Genomic DNA, 22407 nt, shown 5'->3' with positions numbered 1-22407 from the left:
AGGAGGGACTGATGATGAATTGGTAATGGCAAATTATGATGTTGAGTTGGAGATGGCAAATTTTGATGAGAGTTGAAAATGGCAAATTTGATTGGTTAGGAGGGAGAGAAGACGAATTTGGTTTATGGGAGGAACGGGGAAGACAGTAGGGATGTTTGTTGATTTGTAAAGTAGATGTTTATGGGTAGTGTTGTGTTTTGTGGATACAGTAAGGGGTAAGGGAGGGGCCATGTAGGTTACCTGGTGGGGGGGGGGGGCGTACGATAGGAACGTACCTGTCTCACCTGGTTCCCATGTGCCCCCAGTGTGCATTACCTTATATTGCGTGCACTTTTGCGCCCTTACCACCTTACTCACTTGTTTCTTCTTTTGTCTCCCACCTCCGAGGATCTGGCTTTGGGGTAGAGAGAGAGGAGAGAGAGGTGCTGGCTACGCAGTTGTGGGCCTGCACTTTCGCTGTTGGCTGCCTGGATCGATACACCATATGGACCGCAATGTTTGTGGCCACCCACAATGGACCGCAGCTCTTTTGCGGCCAAGCACCACCCGTGGAAGGACCTATGGGTCAACGTGGCACCTATGCCATAAAGGTGAACCACTGTTAATTAACACCAAGTGCACCACAAGAAGAGCAAGAGACACCTGCAGGGTTAGGGGTTGTCGCATTTATTTTTAATCATTGAACAATGGTGACTGCACCGATTGGTGGTGGGGTGGTGCTTTTGATGCTGGGAAAGGGTGCTCTGCACGTTATTAAAGGCCGTCGGCCACAGAGCACTCGTGGGTTGGTGTATCGATGTTGGCAAGCGCGCTCTCTCTATGCATAACATCTGCATGTGTTCCTCCAAAAACAGGTCCTGGATCGTAGTGTAAATAGCAGCGTAGTCTTGTAAATAATGCTCCCTACCGGCTGTATGTTTAGTTTGAGAATTCTTTCCGGATTCGGTTATCCTGTGGGTGTGTTTCTGTGAGGAGAAGGGTGCAACGTCGCAGGGGGACATATTTACTCATTTGTGAATATCTGTAAAACTGTCGCACTCAGGGTAGAGTTAATAGTAGAGGGAACTACATTGCGTGCCACACTAAAGTAGGTAAAAATTTATCGGGTCGGGACGCCCCGAGGGTAGAGAAGGGTGCAATGTTGCGAATATGGAATTTGGCCTCCATATCCGCTTGTAAATATTCCCCTATTTTCTCCGATACTCCCCAACTTTCCCCAATCCCCCATTCCCTAGTCCCATTGCATGTAAATAACAATCAGTAGAGCCGACCTTCCCCTTATTCCCCCATTAAATGTCGTGCCCAGGTCCACCGCACCACACGTAGACAACTTTCGGACATCTTCCTAGTTATTCTTAATCTATGTCAGTTAAGGCCTCGTTTCCATTAATTATGACTCTTCGTTGCACCAGAATGTGATTATATGGCATTAGTAGTGAGTTTAGGACCTTTCCCATACCTCCTCCCATCTTCTTCCCCAAACAACAACTACAACAACAATTACAACAACAACAGAGGAGATGGCGGCGGAGCGGGGGAGGATGCGTCCTCACACCGGCTCGATTAGCTCCAGACCATGCGCTCCACGGGGTTACCCCGAAGGGGCTGGCTGTCAGCTCCTCGTCAGGGGCGGAGCCAGTAACCCCCCCCGCACGCACCCAATGAGAAGCAACGTGCCGATTCCACGAGGCGGAGCTAACGAGCCGAGGGCGTGTCACTCCCCGCCGGATATACGCAGCCGCTTGCCGGACGTGACGTGAGATGCGCCTCAGCTTGGAGACTGGAGAGAGAAGCCACCGCCACCCCCAGCGCGACGATACCTCCCCGCATCTCTGGACCGGACCGAGTCGATTCTGCCTTGAGCCAAGAGTGCACCTTGAGCCATCGCGACCTGCCTTTCCTTTTCATCAACCCCCGTGTGAGTCAGCATTTTGTCCCGTGTGTCTGTCGTCTGTCCGGGGTTAATATAAGAGTGTGTCTAAGTGCCTGTCTTCCTGTAATATACCTCTAGCCCCTGTAATCTAACCTTTTTCCGTACGAATATACTTGAGAATCGAAACGTTGGTGTCGTATTGTGTGATTGTAATCCAGCCGGGTGTCTTCTTTTTCTTATTGAGCCAGCGTAGCGCGACTTCGTCGACGTTCGAGTACAATCGGGTAATTTGTGCGGACACGACCGCCATTCCGCTCGGCCCACCTTAACATCAAAGTCGTGTCTGTAACAATATATAGTACGGGCATGCCCTAGTCTATCTATAATTCCAGTAATCTCTGTGTGTGTGTGTGTCTGTGTGTCTGTGTGTTTGTCTGTGACCGCTGTTTCTCGACAACCACGGGTCCGATATACTTGAAACTTGCCAGGTATATTGCTGGGGACCTGAGGATGTGCCTTTTCAAGGTTTCATATTAATCGGACAAGTAGTTACCGAGCTATGGCGATTTCTTTACCAAACTCCGCAAGCCGTTCGCTTTGGACCAAACCATTTCATGTAAATAGAGGGGGGGGATTGTCACCGTACTCGCAAGCCGTTCGCTTTGGCTTTGCGAATGGACCAAACCATTTCATGTAAATAGAGGGGGGGGATTGTCACCGTACTCGCAAGCCGTTCGCTTTGGCTTTGCGAATGGACCAAACCATTTCATGTAAATAGAGGGGGGGGGATATAATTTTAGATATATATATAGTACGGGCATGCCCTAGTTATAGTAAATGTGTTGAAATAAATCCTTTTCTTTAAATATTTCATCAAATTCTTTATTGGTATTAATACGAGTTGTTATTTCTTCTTCACTAATACTTGTATCTCTGCTTTTCATACGTTTGCGTTGAGTCTCCTCATTGATATCAAAACCGAATGATAAAATCTTAACTCCATCACCACACAAATGTTTAATAATTTGTCTCATTCCTTCAGGATTCGTTTCTAAAATACCAACACCGTTAGATTTTACTTTATTTAACTCACTCTTACAATATGAATATTTTGTATAACCAAGAGAGACCTCCTCAAATATTTGACCTTCGTTCCTCAATCGCATATGTTTCTCCATTGAAATGTAGTAATAATCTTTCCCTTCTACTTCTCCTGGTCGCATTGCTCTGGTTGTAGTACTTACAAAACGAATCATAGGGTGTTTAAAAAAAAAACTTCCAATCTTTTCATTTTTACTATTCAAGAGTTTAGATTTATGAAAGTTCTTTCCTGAAGCAGATTTACCCACAAGATTAATAATAATAGTTGTCATTTATGTGTGTAAAATATCAGTTAGTATCTCATCTTGTTTCACAACAATATATTTATATTTTCCAATCGTGTGTTTCATATAATTTTCAAATTCTTTTTTACTACATAACGTAGAGCAATGATCTCTCCAAAAATTATTTACATCTATTGAATTTAACTTAAATAAAATAAAAGTATTGGCATTGTTTCTTATTGAGCGCTGAGGGAGTTGAAAATATGACTGACTAAGATAAATACAATTACAAGAAGAATGTCTCCCTCTTGTATAGTAGCTATCCATTACTGTTTGGTTTCTCTCATTAACACAATCATCAAAGATAACGAGGTTCTTTTTTGATTTATCTAAATCTTGAGGTGAAGGTATATCATCTGTATTATCACTGAGAATACAAGTTATGGGTTTTGATTTTGATTTCTGTGTATCACAAAATAGTTGTATTATATCCTCAATGTTGTAATCATTTAGTTTGTTTTGAAGTTTAAATAAACCGATAATGTCTTCCTTTTTAAGACCCGCATTAAAACCTTGTGATAGTAGTTGATACTCGGGTTGAAAACTTGACTTCGTAAAAATTATTAAACTATCATAATCTAAAAAGTTGGGGGTAAGGAGCATCTTTAAAAGCAAACAGGGTTTTCCACATCCGCTTGAACCAACTATTAGACATCTCAATGAATTTGGAATGTTTTTATGGTTATTAAATTTTATCTTATTTTCCCAAACGGGTAAAAAAATCATTCATTTATATATTTGGAAAACAAGTCATCTAACTTTTTTGAGCTATTTTAGAAACTCTATATTTTATCCTGAGTTCGGGTTTAATTTCAAAATAATTCATTATTTTATTTATATAGTATCTTGTATTAACATTTCCATTAAAATTATTTTGAATAATAAATATCATTAAACCCTTATACATTTCCTCAATACAAATAGTCTCTTCCCTTGAGAGAAATGGTGTATTATCATCACAATACTTAACATTCATCTCTCTTATTAATCTTGTAAAGTAATTCATTTTTGGTTCTAATTTAAAAGAGTGATATATATATTTATTTTTTTTATTATCATTAATTAAAATTAAATCACAGAAAATACATTGTTTATATGAACCCTCATTATTAAGCCCTATTCTATCACAAGCCGGACAATTCTCTAATTTATCATATGGAGAGTCTGGAAATTCTAAATATCCTTCTATCATATTTATATAGTAAATTTTTACTTAAACTAAACGCAAGTTTATTCATTAATAAATGCAATGTTTCAAAGCACAAAAGACAAATTTCAATCAATCTCTACTTCGGTGGAAGATATAGAAAAATATGTCAAAGATGTTAAATTGAACAAAGATAAATATGGAAATTTTGGGGTAAAACCAGTTATGGAAAATAACATGAGCCCCTCTATTTCATTTAAAGGAAGAGCTCTAACTATACCTGGAAAGACATCCATTAAAGTAAATCTAACAAAAGTTTCTCCTCTACTCCTGGCAATTTATTCAAAGCTTGAAAAAGTGATCGATCGCGATACTTTGAAAATGAATGATAAGACCATTAATAATTCTAGAGGAGACATTTGTATTTTCTTTAATAATCCAAAGGGTGTAGATCTAAGTAAAATAAATGATGTTAATATTTCTGGTGAAATGTCATTTCGTTCTATGATAGTTAGAGATTATTTAAAGATAACTTTTGATATTAAAAATGTAGAGATTGAATCTGTTAATGAAAGAAAGTATATAGATATTGATGGGAATATTTTTCCTGCTAATTAAATATGAGTCATTACAGCAGTGAAGATTTTACTATTTTATTGAACTCGGACGATAGTGATGATAGTATTTCATTGAACTCGGACGATGGTGATGATAGTATTTCATTGAACTCAGATGATAGTTATGATGCTAATAATTTGTGCTCAAATGATAGTTATGAGAGTAGCTTTATTGATGACTGAGTATGATTCTGAGTATTCATGTGATAGTTATGACTCAGATGATTCTGAGTGAAAAAGTGTTTTAGTTTAAGTATAGTTTCATATATAAAAAGCCTGTAAAAAGGCACTTTCTTCTATAAGTGTTTTACTTTAAGCACAGTTTCATCTTTAAAAAAGCCTCTAAAAAGGTGTTTTACTTTAAGTATAATTTTGCTCTATAAATATGATCAAAGCAACGTATTGCAACGTTTGTGAACAAGAATATAAACAATACAAAAGACACCTTAAAACTAACAAACACACATTTAATCTACTTCACCTACTATCTCCTATTCAGAAGGAAACAAAACACTGTTCTGCCTGTAATAAAAATATCCTCAAGAAAGGCTTCGAAATACATCTTAAAACAAATCAACATTTATCAAATTTTATCACAACTAAAAACTCTGATGGCGCATTCAAAGGACATATTAAAATAAGTCTTTAACTTCAAACCTCCTGAACCAGAGTCTATAGTTGATGCTGTAGAAATAGTTAAACCTGCTGTTGAAACGTTGATTGAAAAAACACTAAAAGAAATGAAACCACTTAAATTTTATATGGGAGTAAAATTAGAAATGACAAAGGACGAAGGAGTTATAGATACACCATACATGAGAACTGAGCCACACTTTATATCTTCATATCAAGATTTTAAAATATCAGGAGTCTATGATGAACTTATTAAACAAGAACAAGATGTGGATAATTCAATCGTAGGAAGTGGATTCAATATAGGAAAAAATTTTTACATAGACATTCATATTCTTAAATCAGATCCTCTAAAAGCTTCTTCTTACATTGATTTACCCAGTGTTATCAAAAATAGAAAAGCAGTTATCAATATCAAAAATAAAGACAATAAATGTTTTCTCTGGTCTATTCTAGCACACTTACATCCTCCACATTTTCATGATGAAAGAGTATCTCATTATAAAAAATATGAGAATACATTAAATACGAAAGATCTAAAGTTTCCGATGACTTTAAATGATATTCCTAAATTTGAAAAGTTGAATAATTTATCAGTTAATGTTTATGGTCTAACAGAAACAAACAACATTCAGGTTTTAAAGCTTTCTGACAATTGTAAACAAACTCATATTAATCTTCTATATTTTCATTCAGATGAAAATTCACATTATACATACATCAAAGATATTACAAAATTAATAAAACCACAAGTATGTAAAAGAACAAATAAAATATATATTTGTATGCGTTGTCTTAACTTCTTCCATACACAAGAAAGATTAGATAAACATTCAAATTATTGTGGTGAACATAAATCAACGGTAATCAACATGCCTAAAAAAGGCTCAAAGATCACATTCAAAGATGAAAAGAAAACAATAAAACATCCATTTGTTATATATGCTGATTTTGAAAGTATTTTAGAAAAAATTGATACTGCTTCTCCAGATCCAAAAGAATCATACACAAATAAATATCAAAAACATACTACTTGTGGTTTTTGTTATTATATCAAATCATCCGTTGGTGATGAATATAACAAGTTATAGGTGTATAGAGGCTCAAATACCCCAGAGGAGTTTGTGAAACGACTAGAAAAAGACTGTGTCCGATTAACCAAGATAATGAGAGAAACCAATAAACCAATGTCCTTAACAAGTAAAGAAAAAAGAGAATTTAGACAGCCAAAGGTTGCCTGTCATATTTGTGAGAAGAAAATTGGTAAAGGTCTAAAGGTTAGAGACCATTGTCATCTCACTGGTAAATATAGAGGTCCGGCTCATCAAAGTTGTACTATTAATTATCAACTCCCCTCTTTCATTCCTGTTTTTCTTCATAACAACGCTCATTATGATACACATCTATTTATCAAGGAACTCTCAAAGACTTCTGGAAGTATCTCAGCAATTCCAAACACGGATCAGAAATACATTTCATTCACAAAAACAATTCACACATCTCCTTTTACTCATGTCAGATTTCTTGATACATTTAAATTCATGGCAAGTCCATTGGCTAACTTGGTTCAAAATCTAAAAGAGTTTCCATGTCTTTCAGAGTATTTTTTAGATAAAGATTTTCTAACACAAAAGGGAATTTACCCCTATGACTATATGGACTCATTTGAGAGATTCAATGAAACACAACTTCCTTCAAAAGAAAATTTCTATAACAAATTAAACAACAGTCATATATCTGATAAAGATTATGTACACGCACAAAATGTTTGGGAAAAATATAACATCAAGAATCTTGGCGAGTATCACGATTTGTATCTCAAAACTGATGTGCTTTTATTGGCCGATGTATTTTAAGCCTTTCGATCTGTTTGTCGCACTGGATATGGATTGGATCCTGCTCACTACTACACAGCACCTGGATTGGCCTGGAGTGCGATGTTGAAAATGACAAAACAAGCTTTGGATTTGATAACCGATGTTGATATGCTTTTGATGATTGAAAAGGCAAAGAGAGGAGGAATTTCACAAGTCTGTTCAAAGAGATATGGTAAGGCAAATAACAAGTACATTCCAAATTATGATCCATCGGTAGAGAGCTCCTACTTGATGTATTATGATGCGAACAACCTGTATGGCTGGGCAATGTCTCAGGCTCTTCCTTATGGAAAACTTAGATGGGTAAAGGAAAAAGATTACAAAAAGGTTTTACAAGATGTATGTATCTCTACACAAAAAGAATTGGATGATTCAAAGGTTGGTTATTATTTTGAGGTCGATTTGAAATATCCAGAGGAACTTCATAACCTACACAAAGATCTCCCATTTGCTTGTGAAAAGGAAAGTCCAAAGAAGGAGTGGTTAAGTGATTATCAACAATCATTTAATATAGGTGAATCAACAGAAAAATTACTTACTACATTATATAACAAGAAAAATTATGTTCTACACCAAAGACATTTGCGACAATATTTATCAAAAGGTCTAAGAGTAGAGAAGATCCATAGGGTTCTAAAGTTCAATCAAAGTCATTGGTTAAAGGGGTACATTGATTTTAATACACAAAGAAGAACAGAGTCAAAAACAGATTTTGAGAAAGACTTTTATAAATTGATGAATAATGCGGTCTTTGGTAAGAGTGGAAATGGAAAGACCATGGAAATGGAAGACCATGGAAAATGTGAGGAAAAGACAAAATATCAGACTATCAACATCTTGGAAACAAGCATCAAAATTAATTAATAGACCGAGTTTTACTAGAGCTGAGGTCTTTACTGAGAACTTTTGTGCGATCCATTTGATTAAAGAGAGTATTGAAATGGACAAACCTATTTATATTGGAACATCAATTCTTGATTTATCAAAGTCATTAATGTATGATTACTTTTATAATAACTTGAGGAAGAAATATCAAAATGATGTTAATCTACTTTATATGGATACAGATCGTTTTATTTTGCAAATTAATACTGATGATGTTTATTCAGACATGAAAAAGGACATTAATATCTGACACTAGTAATTACAGTCCAGAGAGTGAGTTGTTCTCTTCTAAAAATAAAAAGGTGATTGGAAAGTTTAAGGATGAATTAGGAGGAAATGTCATGAGTGAATTTGTGGGATTGAGGTCTAAGGCTTATGCTTATAAATACATTGTGAATAACGTTGAAAAGACTGATAAGAAGTTAAAAGGTGTAAAGAAACAATAAACTTTAAGGATTATTATAACTGTTTAACAACAAAGAAAGAAGAGTTTAGAAAGATTAATGGAATAAGAAGTTATAAACATAAATTATATTCAGAAGAGGTGAATAAGAAAGCATTGGGGGCTTTTGATGACAAGAGGTTTATTTTAGAAAATGGAATTGATAGTCTCCCTTATGGTTATATGAGTATATAAGTGATAAGTAAAAAAGGGGGGGGGGGGGTTAGGGATTTTAACGGGCTACCGCCGCCTTTTTACTATTATATAAATGATAGAACCAAGTACCAACCAGACTAAAGAGTGGAGGTGTAATCAACCTTGGTATATAAATGGTAAACATAACGAATGTGAAAAATATCAAATAGGTATAATTGAAAAGGCAACTGGTAAAAAAGTTCACAAAACAAATAAGAGAATTAATTTAAATACTGGTAAGTTGGGTAAAAAAGATGGAAATATTTTTGAGTGGACGGAAAACTTTGATGGTTGTCAGGAAAATATATACTTTAATTTAAAAATGATGTGTGGGAGAGGAGGAGGTCAAACAAGAACATTGAGGGAGGTTTACCATTTTATCTTAGCTCAGTTAAAATATCTTGAAAAAGAACCAAACTCAAACCTCTTCTTTAATAATATATTAGATGGTGAAGGAAGTTGGAGGAGAATTAAATTATTTCCTACGCAAAAACAAATATTTGTAGGATCGATGTTTGAGTGGTCTACTCGGGATCATTGATAGTAAGAGTACCATAAGACCAAGGGGGAATCATTGTTTGAGTGATCTAATGAACAACATTAAGGATAGGTGTCAAAAGGCTAAAAGGTTCATAAAGAGGTGAGAGGAAAATTAACATGTAAGTGAATGGGTCGATGTTTGAGTGGGTCAAAGATAATCTGCCAGATGATATGTAGAAGAAGGATTATAGGTCTATAAGGGAAAACAAATATTTGTAGTGTTTGAGTGGTCTAATAAACAACATTAAGGATAGGTACTATAGACAAAAGGTTCATAAAGATTAGGGTGGGAGAAATAGAGGTGTTAATGGGCAATGAGGTTAAGAGGAAAATTAACATGTAAGTCAATGGGAAAATGAGAGTGTCCCAGAAGCAACATATATACACTACTGCTGCCATACCATGTAACTTATGCAATCAGAGTTAGCAAAAAAACATTATTCATGGAGAATCTTTCCTTTGTATAAAGTTTTGCATTGAACTGACAAGCGATTGTAGAGAAAAAACATTTTTAAAGTGAAAAAATATATAGACGCGAACACACACAGATAGACAGACAGGGGCATTGCAATCGTCTCAAATCCCCTTTGGGGCGAGACTAAGGTGGATGTTTCAACACATTTTTGTGTTATAAGCATTTTTTTTGTTATGCCCCGACCACCTACTTGGACCCTGCATGGTTCCACATGGGGTTATAGGCTAAGACATTCTCAAGCCGCGAACACTATAAAGACTCAATCCATCCACCCAGGTGGGCCGCATCAGCCAACTTTTCCTTAACCACATGTACTTATGTGCAGGAACATGTCGAAAATACATGGTTACCATTTGGGAGTCTATGCCTTAATCCTAAAACTTGGAATAATAAAAGAGGAAATGCACAATTAATTAATTAGCAATGAGTAAAGAAAAAAAAGAACAAATGTTCAACAAGAATCAAGAGGAACAAGAATGAAACTGCTTCCAAGTGGAATTCCAAGTGGAAACCAAGCTCGAAACAAGTGTGTGTCTACCCTCAGGAGTGCCAGGAAGCACTATCTCTCCACACTCAAGATTGAACTCTCAAACCTGTCTCCTTGCTCTAAATCCTGGTGGCGTCTGGTCAAATCCGTTTCTGGTGTTTGTTCCCCCTCCATCCCCTCCCTTACCTCAAATGGCTACACAGTTGACACCGCACGTGACAAAGCCGAATGCCTCAACTCTGTGTTTGCCTCAAAATCTTGCGTCCCAAACCCATCTCTCTCTGTTCCCACCTTTCCCAGTCGAACCCAACTGCTCCTGGACTCTGTGTTCTTCCCTCCTGACAAGGTGGAGAAGTTTTTATCAAACCTCGACTCTGATTCTGCAACTGGACCAGACGGCATCAGCCCACGGGTCCTAAAATCATGCTCTGCCACTCGATCTCACCCTCTCTCTGTTCTTTTCACCCTCTCTTTTGCTCAAGGTCATCTGCCAGCATCTTGGAAATCAGCAAACATAACCGCTTTACACAAAAAGGTGCAAAAACAGATCCTTGCAACTACAGACCAACCAGCCTGCTTCCAATTATCAGCAAAGTCATGGAATCCATCATTGCTTCGGATATCAAATCCTTCTTCTCCAATGGCTTGATCTCTGATCATCAATTTGGATTCAGACCAGGTCATTCTACTCTGGACAAGTTGCTTCTGCTGTCTCAACAATGGATGGAGGTCCTCAATGCCAAACAGGAAATCAGAGCTGTCTCACTTGACATATCACGTGCCTTCGATACGGTCTGGCACCCAGCTCTGCTCACCAAACTCTTCTCCTATGGTATCCATGGAAATCTCCACTCATGGCTTGCGGACTTCCTCTCTGGTCGTAGGCAACGCGTGGCCCTGAATGGATTTCTCTCATCTCCCTTCCTGTTCTGGCTGGAGTTCCCCAAGGTCGTGTTCTGGGCCATGTGCTATTTCTGGTCTTCATCAATGATCTCTCCGACTCTCTGGAAAATCCTCTCTATCTCTTTGCTGATGACTCGACTATCTGCCGCTCCATTCCTCATCCCTCAACCCTCATCCCTCAGTTCGGCAGTCTGCAGCCTCCTCACTCTCTGCAGACCTGGACAAAATCACAGACTGGTCAAACAAGTGGAACATGTCTTTCAATCCTGACAAATCTCACACTCTTACAATGTCTCTCTGAAAGGACCGACTGGAAAACCCTCCCATCTACTTTCTCAACAATCCTCTCCAAGAAGTTCTGTCACTCAAGCTTTTGGGTCTCACTATCTGCCATGATCTTTCTTGGGAAAACCACATTTCCAAGCTGGCCTCCAAAGCCAGTCGCCGACTGGGCATCCTCCGTCATGCGAAGTCCTTCCTTGGCACACCTGAGCTCCTCACCACATACAAGACTTTCATCCGCAGCTCAATGGAATACTGTTCCCCCCTCTGGGCTGGTGCTCCTGCCTCACACCTAGCTCGGCTTCACGCTGTTGAGGCCAAAGCTTTCAGAATCATTGGAATCTCCTGCGATGAAGTTAACTCCTAGGGCCTTTCACTCACTCACCGCAGGCAGGTTGGTGGTCTTTCTGTCTCTCTGGGAAAATGGGAAAATGAGATCACTGAGAGATCAATGAGATCAATGAGATCAATGAGATCACAATGAGATCACTCACTCACCGCAGGCAGGTTGGTGGTCTTTCTGTCTTCTACCGACTCCTCGCTCTCTCTGTGCTCTGTCCCCCCAATATTCCTTCAGGTCGCACAAGATCTGCCTGCAACCCTCTTATGGTTAAACTGCCAAAATCTAGGCTCTCTGCTCACCTTCACTCTTTCATTCCCCTTTTCTCCCGCCTCTGGAACAAACTCCCCCACTCCCTTCAATCCCAGTCCTCCCTTCATTTCTTTAAAACAGCTGTTCACCACCATCTCTTATCTTCCCCCATCCAAAACCTTGATCTTTTCTACCCCCGCTAATTCACCCCAGAGGCCTTGCAGTGTTCATGTTTTATACCTCTCCCACCTCCCCCCAAGTCCTCCCGATGTCCCTGCTCTCAAATGTTGTGTTTGTGTACTTCCCCCTCTCTCCCCATCCTGTCTGCCGCTCCCCTTGTTTGTTGTGTTTTGTGTGTCGGTTTGACTTTTTGTGTGATTAATGTTAGCTCTTTCACGAGCCTCGATCTTGCACACAAAAAAAAAAAAAAAAACATTTATAAGCCAAGATATCACCACAGCTTCAGCTATTTTGTGACAAAAACAAGACCTTGGATGCAAAGCAAATCAGAAATGACCAAAGCATGATGAAAGCAAAAGTGTATACAGCAAGTCTTGTTTTTGGCTCACAAAGCAGGAAGTATGTGAAACAATGAATGGTGTGGTGTCCTCGACGCATCTTTTCAAGCACGCACCTGCTGAAGCCAAGCTCCTTTTTATAGCACCAGAGCACTGTTGGACGAGCTTTCACAGTTGCTTTGGAAAGCATGTGGTGAAGGATAACCACCTGGAATAAACATGCATTATGACAGAAATCATTTTAAGAGGTACAATGCCAATACATTTCATCAATTTGAAATTAATCAGTCATTCAATGACATTAATTTTAACCAGAATGCATATGTGCATTTCCATCCAAATGTGTACCCAATGATCATCTGTAGTCATTCTATACTAAAAACGAGCCGTGTATGTGTCCGTGTATCCATGCATGCATGCGTTTGAGTTCCACCCATTGGTTGGAGAGTTCACCCGACATGACTCCACCCACAATTTATGTTCTTTCAATAAATTGCCATATTTCAATATTCCGTGAGTCCGTATAGGTCTGAGGTTTCATAGGCGCCTTTTGTAAGGCTCGCACCGACTCTCATGGCTTTATAAAAACCACCTTTAGAGGCCATTTATCCCAACTGAAATTCCATATCTAATTTCATTTCCATAGTCGCTGAGATGGCATAAGACTCGGTCGCAAAAAAAAACGGGAAGAAAATCGTACAGATATTAACATTTTAAAAGGCAAGACACATTTCAATAACCGTTTCTGGTCGGGCGCAAAGCGGGGAGGGGGAAAGGAGAGAAGGCGGAGAGAAGAGAGGGGGAGAGGGAGAGGGGTAGAGAGAGAGAGCAAGAAAGGAGAGGGGGGCAGAGGAAGGGGGGCACAGAATTAGGGAAGGAGGAGTGACAGTTGTTGTTTCATACGCATCCTGTGGCTGCTGGATGCATCATCAGAGAAGGGGAGAGAGAGAGTGAGGGGAAGGAGGGGAGACAGTGAGGGGGAAGGCGACAGATTTAAGGGGAGGGTTTCTTCAGCCAAAACATAACTGGCCACAGGTGTGTGTGTGTATGTATGTGTATGTGTATCACTACAGGGGTGATGCAATCACCCTACATGTAATGTGCCAGTCCATTACTAAAAGGAGAGGTGTATGTGCATGTGCGTGTGCCAGAAGCTTCATTCTAAAAGGTTCCTGCTGTCGTAGAACAATAATAAATAGCCCCGAGTGGGCTGACGGTCATCTCTTGAGGTTGTAGTTCAGACCTCTGCTGATTTGGGGGAACCCCCTGGAAACCTCGATCCAAAATCGAAAAATCTTAAGACCGAGCAATCCTACAGACCATCGAGTATAAAGCCCGTATTGGGTTTCAGAACAATCGGTTCGTAAATAAGGGACGAGTAGGGATCCGAAGTTTCAGGGGGTAACCCCCTTGGGAGCCCACATGAGGCAAAATCAGAAAAAAAAAAAAAAAGCTGAGCGATTGGGCGGGATACTGCCTTGTATCCATTTGTCAAGTTTCATAACATTCAGCCGGGTGACAAGGGAGGAGTAGCAAAAATAGGAAAAAGTTAACGGACAACCAAACGGAGAGACATCCAGACATCACACCCCATTTTATAAGTTCATCTCTTCGAGAATCGAGATGAGATGACCGAAAAAATGGTACCGGTGCAAAGCTATTAATTAATTATACTTCTTCGGAAAGCTAACAATCTGTTTACTTGAAACAAACATTCACGTCCATTTAATCATAAAGATGCATGTTTTAAAAGCCCCACTTTCCAGGATTGATGAAGAAGATGCAGGAATGGGAGCCAAATGTAGTGGTTGCAATGGTAAGATTGATTTTTCTATGACAACAGAAACCCTTAAGGCCACGGTGGGAGCACACAAATTTATATATACCGTATATTTGTGTTTCTACAGATGTGTTTCTATATGATTGTTATGGGGCCCGCAAGGCTAACCCCCGCTCTAGCGAGGAAAAATGGCCTTAAAACGATCATTCATTCATTCATTTCATTCTGTCGCCCTTCATAAGGGTAGGTTTTAAAGGCCAATCTTTTAACACGGATATGTGTTCATTTCGGTCTATTTTTTAAAGAAAAACTCGAAAAACATTTTCCATAAAAAAGTAATTATGTCTCTTCTATTGGAATTTTAGATGGTGGCATGAAAACCAAGCTTCAAGGGTGGTGTACAAAAGTGTTTTTTTTTTTTTAACAACAATAAATACAAGGCGCAGGCAGGTGAAATTCACTGCACATGATGTGCAACATGTGCAGAGTAAAAACATTGTTAATTTACATCCGTATGATGTCTAATAAATAAGGAAGCTATAAGCACACCTGACACGAGGCTGAGGCCTCAACACTTCGGCACGCTCATTAGGCTGCACTGTCGAATAAACAGTTCCAACTCAACCATAATATGTGACGGGCTTTTTACTGGTATGGTAATATGTATTTAAGCAATAGAAAATATATACAGGAGTCCATGGAAGGAACACACAAGCAACAATAACCACAGCTACGACCACAACAATTACGTGTTATCAAATATCCTTTTTTGCATGTTTTACTTCATTTTACATCCTCAGTGACACTCAGGTAGACATGCAATACGGTTGTGAAGCACAACACGATGACTTTTGATCAAACCCATTCAGTGAAGTGACGGGTAAAACCCAAAAGAAAATTTGTATTTTCACTTTGTGTCGAGACTTTCAAGCAGTTGAAACAGGCTGGCAGAATCGCCGAGACACTGGAGGCATCTGCTGCACTCACCTTTGAGCTATCTAGTCTAGGTTTGAATCTCGGCACAGATACAAACTGTCATCCTGGTGTCTCAGACAGGAGAAATCAATGTGTGTGCCGTCCCTCAGACGGATGTTAAAATGGGTGACTTGTCTGCCAGCATTAGTTGGAGGACGTTAAAGATCCTCCAGTGTCCACAACGAGCAGTAGGCGAGTTTTTTTTTCTATTTCTATTAATCCGAGCTGTATAAAAAATGAGACCAATGTCAATTTTTTTTTTTAAAGCTTTTCAGCGCAACAATATCGTTTTCATATCCCATACCCTTTACAATGCATTGGTGCTGATGAAGCAGTTTCGTGGCAAAGGTTATACAGGGTGGTTTACCATTGCCTTACTGTTAGAATATTAGAATTATAATAATATAGCAATATCAATATCATGTTTCAGTTTAAGTTCAGTTAAAAATAGGGTTCCCTATTTTTGGGAACCTGCATGGCGCAGGGAACCCAGGATGAAACTCCATATAAAACAAGCTTAATGTGTGACTTGACAAGGCGATAGAACATAAACACCATTACAAACCCATAAAGAAGAGTTTTACATTAGAACACATTAAGTGGCATAATTATTTTTGAAGTATTCTTACCTGATCCCTTCCTTTATCTCCAACAACAACAAACATGCTGCGCTGGTGGAGGGACACGCCATTCTCGAGGAGGACACGGATCCGGTTGTCCACTTTCTTCCTTGACATTGCTTCGCTTTACTCTCTGCAAAATTTTCATCATCGTGACCACATTACTTGTTATTATCAAAGAACCAATTACTGTAGTGTAAAACAATATTAAGTAAAAATAATCACTGACCCAAGCATGAAAGGATGAATTATATTTAATTTTTTCAATTTCAAATAATCCAATTTTCAAACTTGTTGAAAACATTCTTGAGTAATTTTATGAATTGAATTTGTGATAGCATCCCTAAGTTCATCCAAATAATTTGGTTTTGATCAGTAAACAACAGTTTTACAATGCCCCATAAAATGTAGTCAAATAGGGACAGGTCAGGGGATGAGGGGGGCAGGTCAGGGGATGAGGGGGGCAGGTCAGGGGACGAGGGGGACAGGTCAGGGGACGATGTGGCCAAGCGATTGCTCTATGTCTACTGATCCGCTTTTCTGGGAAGACATCATTCAAAAACCAAACCAAACCAAATTCAAACCATAGTGGCAGGGAGCCAAGTCTTGCTGATATAAATTGAAATGGAAAAGATTTCATCATTATCGTTGAGACCAAATAAATTATATGACCTTGCAAAGCAATGTTCACCATTGGCGGTTCCTTCTTGCAAAAAATGAAAGGACCAGTGATGGGTGAGGGAATACCAGACATCAACTTATTTGGTGAGTATCATTAATGTTGCCAAACTTTGAGGTTTTTCTGTCCACCAAATGCAGTAATTGTGGTGGTTGACTTTACCACCAATATAGAAGTTGCCTCATCAGAAAATGTCAACTCATCAAGAAACCCAGGGGAATTGTGGATTTAACAACATTAAAATTAACAAAACTTGATGAATTATGCTTTCATATGCAATTTACAGTTTGTTTCTGTCATGAGTGCATCAAAAGTTATAAATGTTATTATACACACATATACAACACACATATACACATATACATTATACACACATATACATTATACACATGCACACATATACATTACACACATATACATTACACACATATACATGAAACACACAAATATACAACACACAGGATACATTATCCACAAATATAAAACACACAGTATACATTATACACACATATACATTACACACACATATAAAAAAACATACATTATACACACACATACAACACACATATACATTAGACACAAATATACAACACACAGTATATATTATACACACATATACAACACACATATACATTATACACACATATACAACACACATACATTATACACACATATACAACACACATACATTATACACACATATACAACACACATATACATTATACACACATATACAACACACATATACATTATACACACATACATTACACACACATAAACAACACACATACATTATACACACATCTACAACACACAGTATATATTATACACACATACAACACACATATACATTATACACACATATACAACACACATATACATTATACACACATATACAACACACAGTATATATTATACACACATACAACACACATATACATTATACACACATCTACAACACACAGCATATATTATACACACATATACAACACACATATACATTATACACACATATAACCACCTTTGGAGGCCATTTTTCCCCACAGAGCGGGGGTTGGCCTTTTTCGGGCACCGTGGTCCCCTTTTTGAAGCAATGTTTTATGGTCGGATGCCCTTCCCGCAACCAACCCTGTTAGTCGCCTCTTGCGACACACGGGGAATTACCAGTGAACTGGTACTCAATTTGCCAACCTCGGGAGGATGACAGGCTGAGTTAAGCCCCCTGGCGTTAATTCAGTGATCGACCGGGATTCAAACTCAGGATCCGAGGATCCCAAGCTGGCACCCTAACCACTAAGCCAACACCAGGCTATACACACTTACACATTACACACATATATTATACACACATATACAACACACAGTATATATTATACACACATACACAACACAGAGTATATATTATACACACATATACATGATACATACATACACAACACAGTATATATTATACACATATACATTATACACACATACACAACACACAGTATATATTATACAACACAGTATATATTATACAACATAGTATATATTATACACACATATACATTATACCCACATATACATTATACACACATACACATTATACACACATACACAACACACAATATATATTATACACACATATACAACACAGTATATATTGTCATGTGACTACCCTTGGTAAATACCGCAGGGTAGCACGGAAGGCCAAACGCAAGCTTTAACTCAGAGTCAATGATCAAATGCGGATTTTACCATATACACCGGAGGAAGAAAGGGGAGGGGAGGAAGCTGAAGCACTTACCTGAGCGATCCTGCTGGGCAGTCTTCACCCTGCAAAAAGTAACACAAACGAAACCGGATTTAAAATGTAGAGGGAAAATAACAAAAGGGTTTATGAAAACAGATTGCCGGGACAAAGAAAAGCGCAACGATAACTAAAGTCCTAAATGGAGCGCTCCCTCACCAGACTTAGAAACACAGACGAAGGGAAGGATAACCTGGAAAATAAAAATGTGTGGTTATTTGCACTTAGCTTCAATCGGCTTGAACCTTGTCAGGGTCTGCGAACGGGTCCGGGGCGCTGGTAGCGTTGTGCGCACGTTGGCGCGAAACAGGCCCCACAAGGCCTCGATGAAGGCCCCCCAAAACTGCAGCTCTCTGTCTGCGGCTCTTCCTCCTCACGTCAGATGAACGGGGGAACGAGGATACGATGCCGGCCCACAACCGCTTCCGCCAGAACAGAGGTCCAGAACTTTAAGACAGGGGGGAGAATTGTCAGCGCTCAAGCGTCTTTCCCAAAGTCCGATACCAAGGGCAAGATGTCGTTCAGCGTGTTCTTTTATCGGCCATCTCGTGACGTCATCTGTGAATCTCGAACAATAAACCCGCACGCCACCACTGCATGCTCAGCTCTCCACCATCCACACGCAGTCTGCTTCTGATATCATCAGTTGCACCTTGCCAATCAACACGCTGCTTCTTGCTCCGTCCTTCCTTCACCAATCAGTGCGCGTCCCTTCCTACTCCGGCCTTCCCGTTGGTCAACTCGCACCCAATCACTGTCCTTCCAGGTGTGGCTCTCGGCCTGCCTGAGCTATGTGTGTCTGCCAAGTCGGGGTTGTCAGCCCTAGTGCTTGATGCCTGGCTTCCTGTTGGTTTTTTTTATTGTTAAGTGTGGTTTAATGGGCACTTTTTCCTAGTGTCTATGGCACGGTGCCATTAAGAACAAAGGATAGATCACAGAGGTTTGACTAACAGGGGAATTAACACAATCCCTATTGTTACGGATTCATCACTTCCATTGTGGTGGTTTTCATCCACTGTGGACATTTTTGATTCCATGTACTATTATTGTTTTCAAAAGGTTTATTGTGTATGCAAACTGTTTTCAAAAGGTGAAAAAGTTAGCGTTAAAAAGAAACAGGAAACCGGATCGGGAACCGGACGACGAAGAGGAAGAGAAGAGAAAAGAAGGTGGAGCGAGTGAGTCGGACAAGAAGGAGCCGAGCTATTTGCGGTCTGGAGCAAACGTTGGCGAACAACAGTCACTAGCGAACTTTCGGGTTTCCCAGGAAAGGATTATCACAGAGTGGTTATCGCTGTGACAGATTAACCTGAGTGTCAGGTTTTGCGATCGATTCAGGAGAGAATCATCGTCATGCCTTTGCACCACGAGACCCGGCCGTCGGCCATTTGGACTCGCGCAGGACTTGCGCTTCGCTTACGGTTTCGTCTCGTTTCGACCATTTTCACCGCATTCAGAAGTCGATCTGGGGTGTGTGTGTGTAACATGGCTTTTGAGTGGAAAGTCTGCGTGTCACCGATTTGGAGGCGTGAAACGTCCATACCCAAGGGTGTGATTCCCCAGTCGCCTGGAGGGCGTCTTTGGATTTCCCAGTTGCCTTGAGGGCGCCTTTGCGCAGCTTTGACAGCGGGACTGTACTTGTCATCCGAACGGGATTCTGGTCTCGATTTGACATTGATCTGTCAATCGCTGGAGCGGATCGAAGTTGGCTTGAAGCTGGGGATTAGAGACATTGGGGATGTTCTTGTTTCACTCACTTGGAGCACAGTGAGTTATATATTACAAAACTGATGGTACCATCATAGGATATTGATTGTACTTTTGATTCATATTATTGTTGTAGTTATTCTTGTGTGATCTTAATACAATATTTGTTTGTGAGTAACAATTGGTGTGGCTTCACCATTGATCTTTGACATACAGAATAAAACATTTTTCTGCAGTGACTCCTCTCGGGGCTCGGAGGTACACCGTGACCAGGGGGTTGGGGAGGAGCACGTAACACTATAACTAGTTAACATGCCCCATTCCTCGTAATGGGGACGAAGATACACCTTAATCCGACATCCGGGCTAAACAGGTCCTCTACTTACTACATGGTGGTGGTTCTTCTTCTTCACGACAGTCTGAGCATACATGACACCTACACAAATCTACCTGACTCTACATATCACTACCCCACAAAACAATATTATACACACATACAACACACAGTATATATTATACACATATACATTATACACACATATACAACACACATCCATCTTGTCCACCCCTTGCGTTCTCCCCTACCCTTCATCGTATCCTGCATCCCTCGTTTGTCCGTCTCCCTGGACCCTTCTACCTCCAACCTGCTGTTTGTTCCCTTTGCTATGTTGGGTCCTGATCTGTTCTGTGTCCGAGCTCTTCCACAAGCCTAGACCATGTAGCCCTATAAAAATAAAAATAAAATTTTTTTTAAAGTACAATATATTATATATTTAATGAAATATTGGCGCACATGGTACACACATTTACACTGTGGTGTAATGAATTATTGGAGGTCTGCCTCATGTTTCGGCAGCTTACATCAACGCATTGATTCATTTCGCATCATTGTGGAGTTTGTACACCTATTAATATTATACCTTAAACCCTAAACAGGTTAACCCTAAACAACCTTAACAAAACCAGGTATCAGTATCACACAACTACATGCCAAACACCGTTTACGTATCGCCACGAGTCCATCACCATAGCACTATACACTATAGCCATAGGCGTATAGCATGCGCACAGCCACCGATGAAATACATCACGGGTTATAATAATAATATAACCAGCACTTTGGTGATTCCTAAATGGCAGCTCCGTAACGGGAATAAGAGAAATCCAGGACATGCACATCGACAAATTCAACTGCTGCACACATTGAGAACTTCGAAAGAGAGAAAAAGGTAATAGGTGAGAAAGATGAGAAAACTTACTACACGCGAGAGATTGATTGGGGAAACACGTGTGAATTTGGCCAACTTCCGGAATCACTTCATTCTGCTTCGCTAATCCGTTCAATATACAACGTGAATGTTGATAAAACGTTAAATAACATGGTGCTTACATGATAATGTATTTATCCCATTAAAATGCTTTTTGGCAGGGAAATGAAAAGGTGAGCCGATGAACAGCACCAGCCGAACTCACGACTTTTTGATATACACCCCAGCGAGAGCGAATCGCCGAAATGAAGAATACCGTATAAAGAAAACCGAAAGAAAAGAATATATATATATATATATATATATATATATATATATATATATATATATATATATATATATATATATATATATATATATACATACATACATATATATATATATATATATATATACAATATATATATATATATATACATACATACATATATATATATATATATATATATATACAATATATATATATATATATATATATATATATATACATACATACACACACACACACACACACACACACACACACACACACACACACACACACACACACACACACACACACACACACACACACACACACACGTCACACACACACACGTCACACACACACGTCACACACACACACACACAGCTTTGGCGGCACAGGACGCTCTGTAAAACTGTGACGAGCACGGTACATCGGATATCAAATAAAAATGCCTGACTAGCGAAAGCAAAAAAAAAAAAGCGTAAAAAGGA

General features: G+C 39.2%; 1 protein-coding gene across 4 annotated transcripts in view; it reads right to left on the bottom strand.

The window, feature by feature from the left end:
- The window catches only part of NAT10 (N-acetyltransferase 10), a 268591-nt gene extending 246841 nt beyond the window's left edge, over positions 1 to 21750 (bottom strand). Inside the window, exons 1-4 of one of the 4 annotated variants that reach the window (XM_078777865.1) lie at positions 21661 to 21750; positions 18692 to 18720; positions 16236 to 16359; positions 12968 to 13059 (exon numbers count right to left, since the gene is read on the bottom strand). In XM_078777865.1, coding sequence (XP_078633991.1) covers positions 12968 to 13059; positions 16236 to 16343 — 200 coding nt within the window. In that variant the 5' untranslated portion in view covers positions 16344 to 16359; positions 18692 to 18720; positions 21661 to 21750. Of the gene's footprint in view, positions 1 to 12967; positions 13060 to 16235; positions 16360 to 18691; positions 19142 to 21519; positions 21539 to 21660 lie in introns of those variants that run through there. The other 3 variants (XM_078777875.1, XM_078777870.1, XM_078777872.1) reach the window with 3 other exon arrangements.
- Positions 21751 to 22407: the final 657 nt, after the last annotated feature.

Source organism: Myxine glutinosa, chromosome 1, assembly GCF_964187855.1.
Source record: "Myxine glutinosa chromosome 1, kmMyxGlut1.1, whole genome shotgun sequence".
Taxonomy (NCBI): domain Eukaryota; kingdom Metazoa; phylum Chordata; class Myxini; order Myxiniformes; family Myxinidae; genus Myxine; species Myxine glutinosa.
This window is presented reverse-complemented; position numbering and strand designations above follow the sequence as displayed.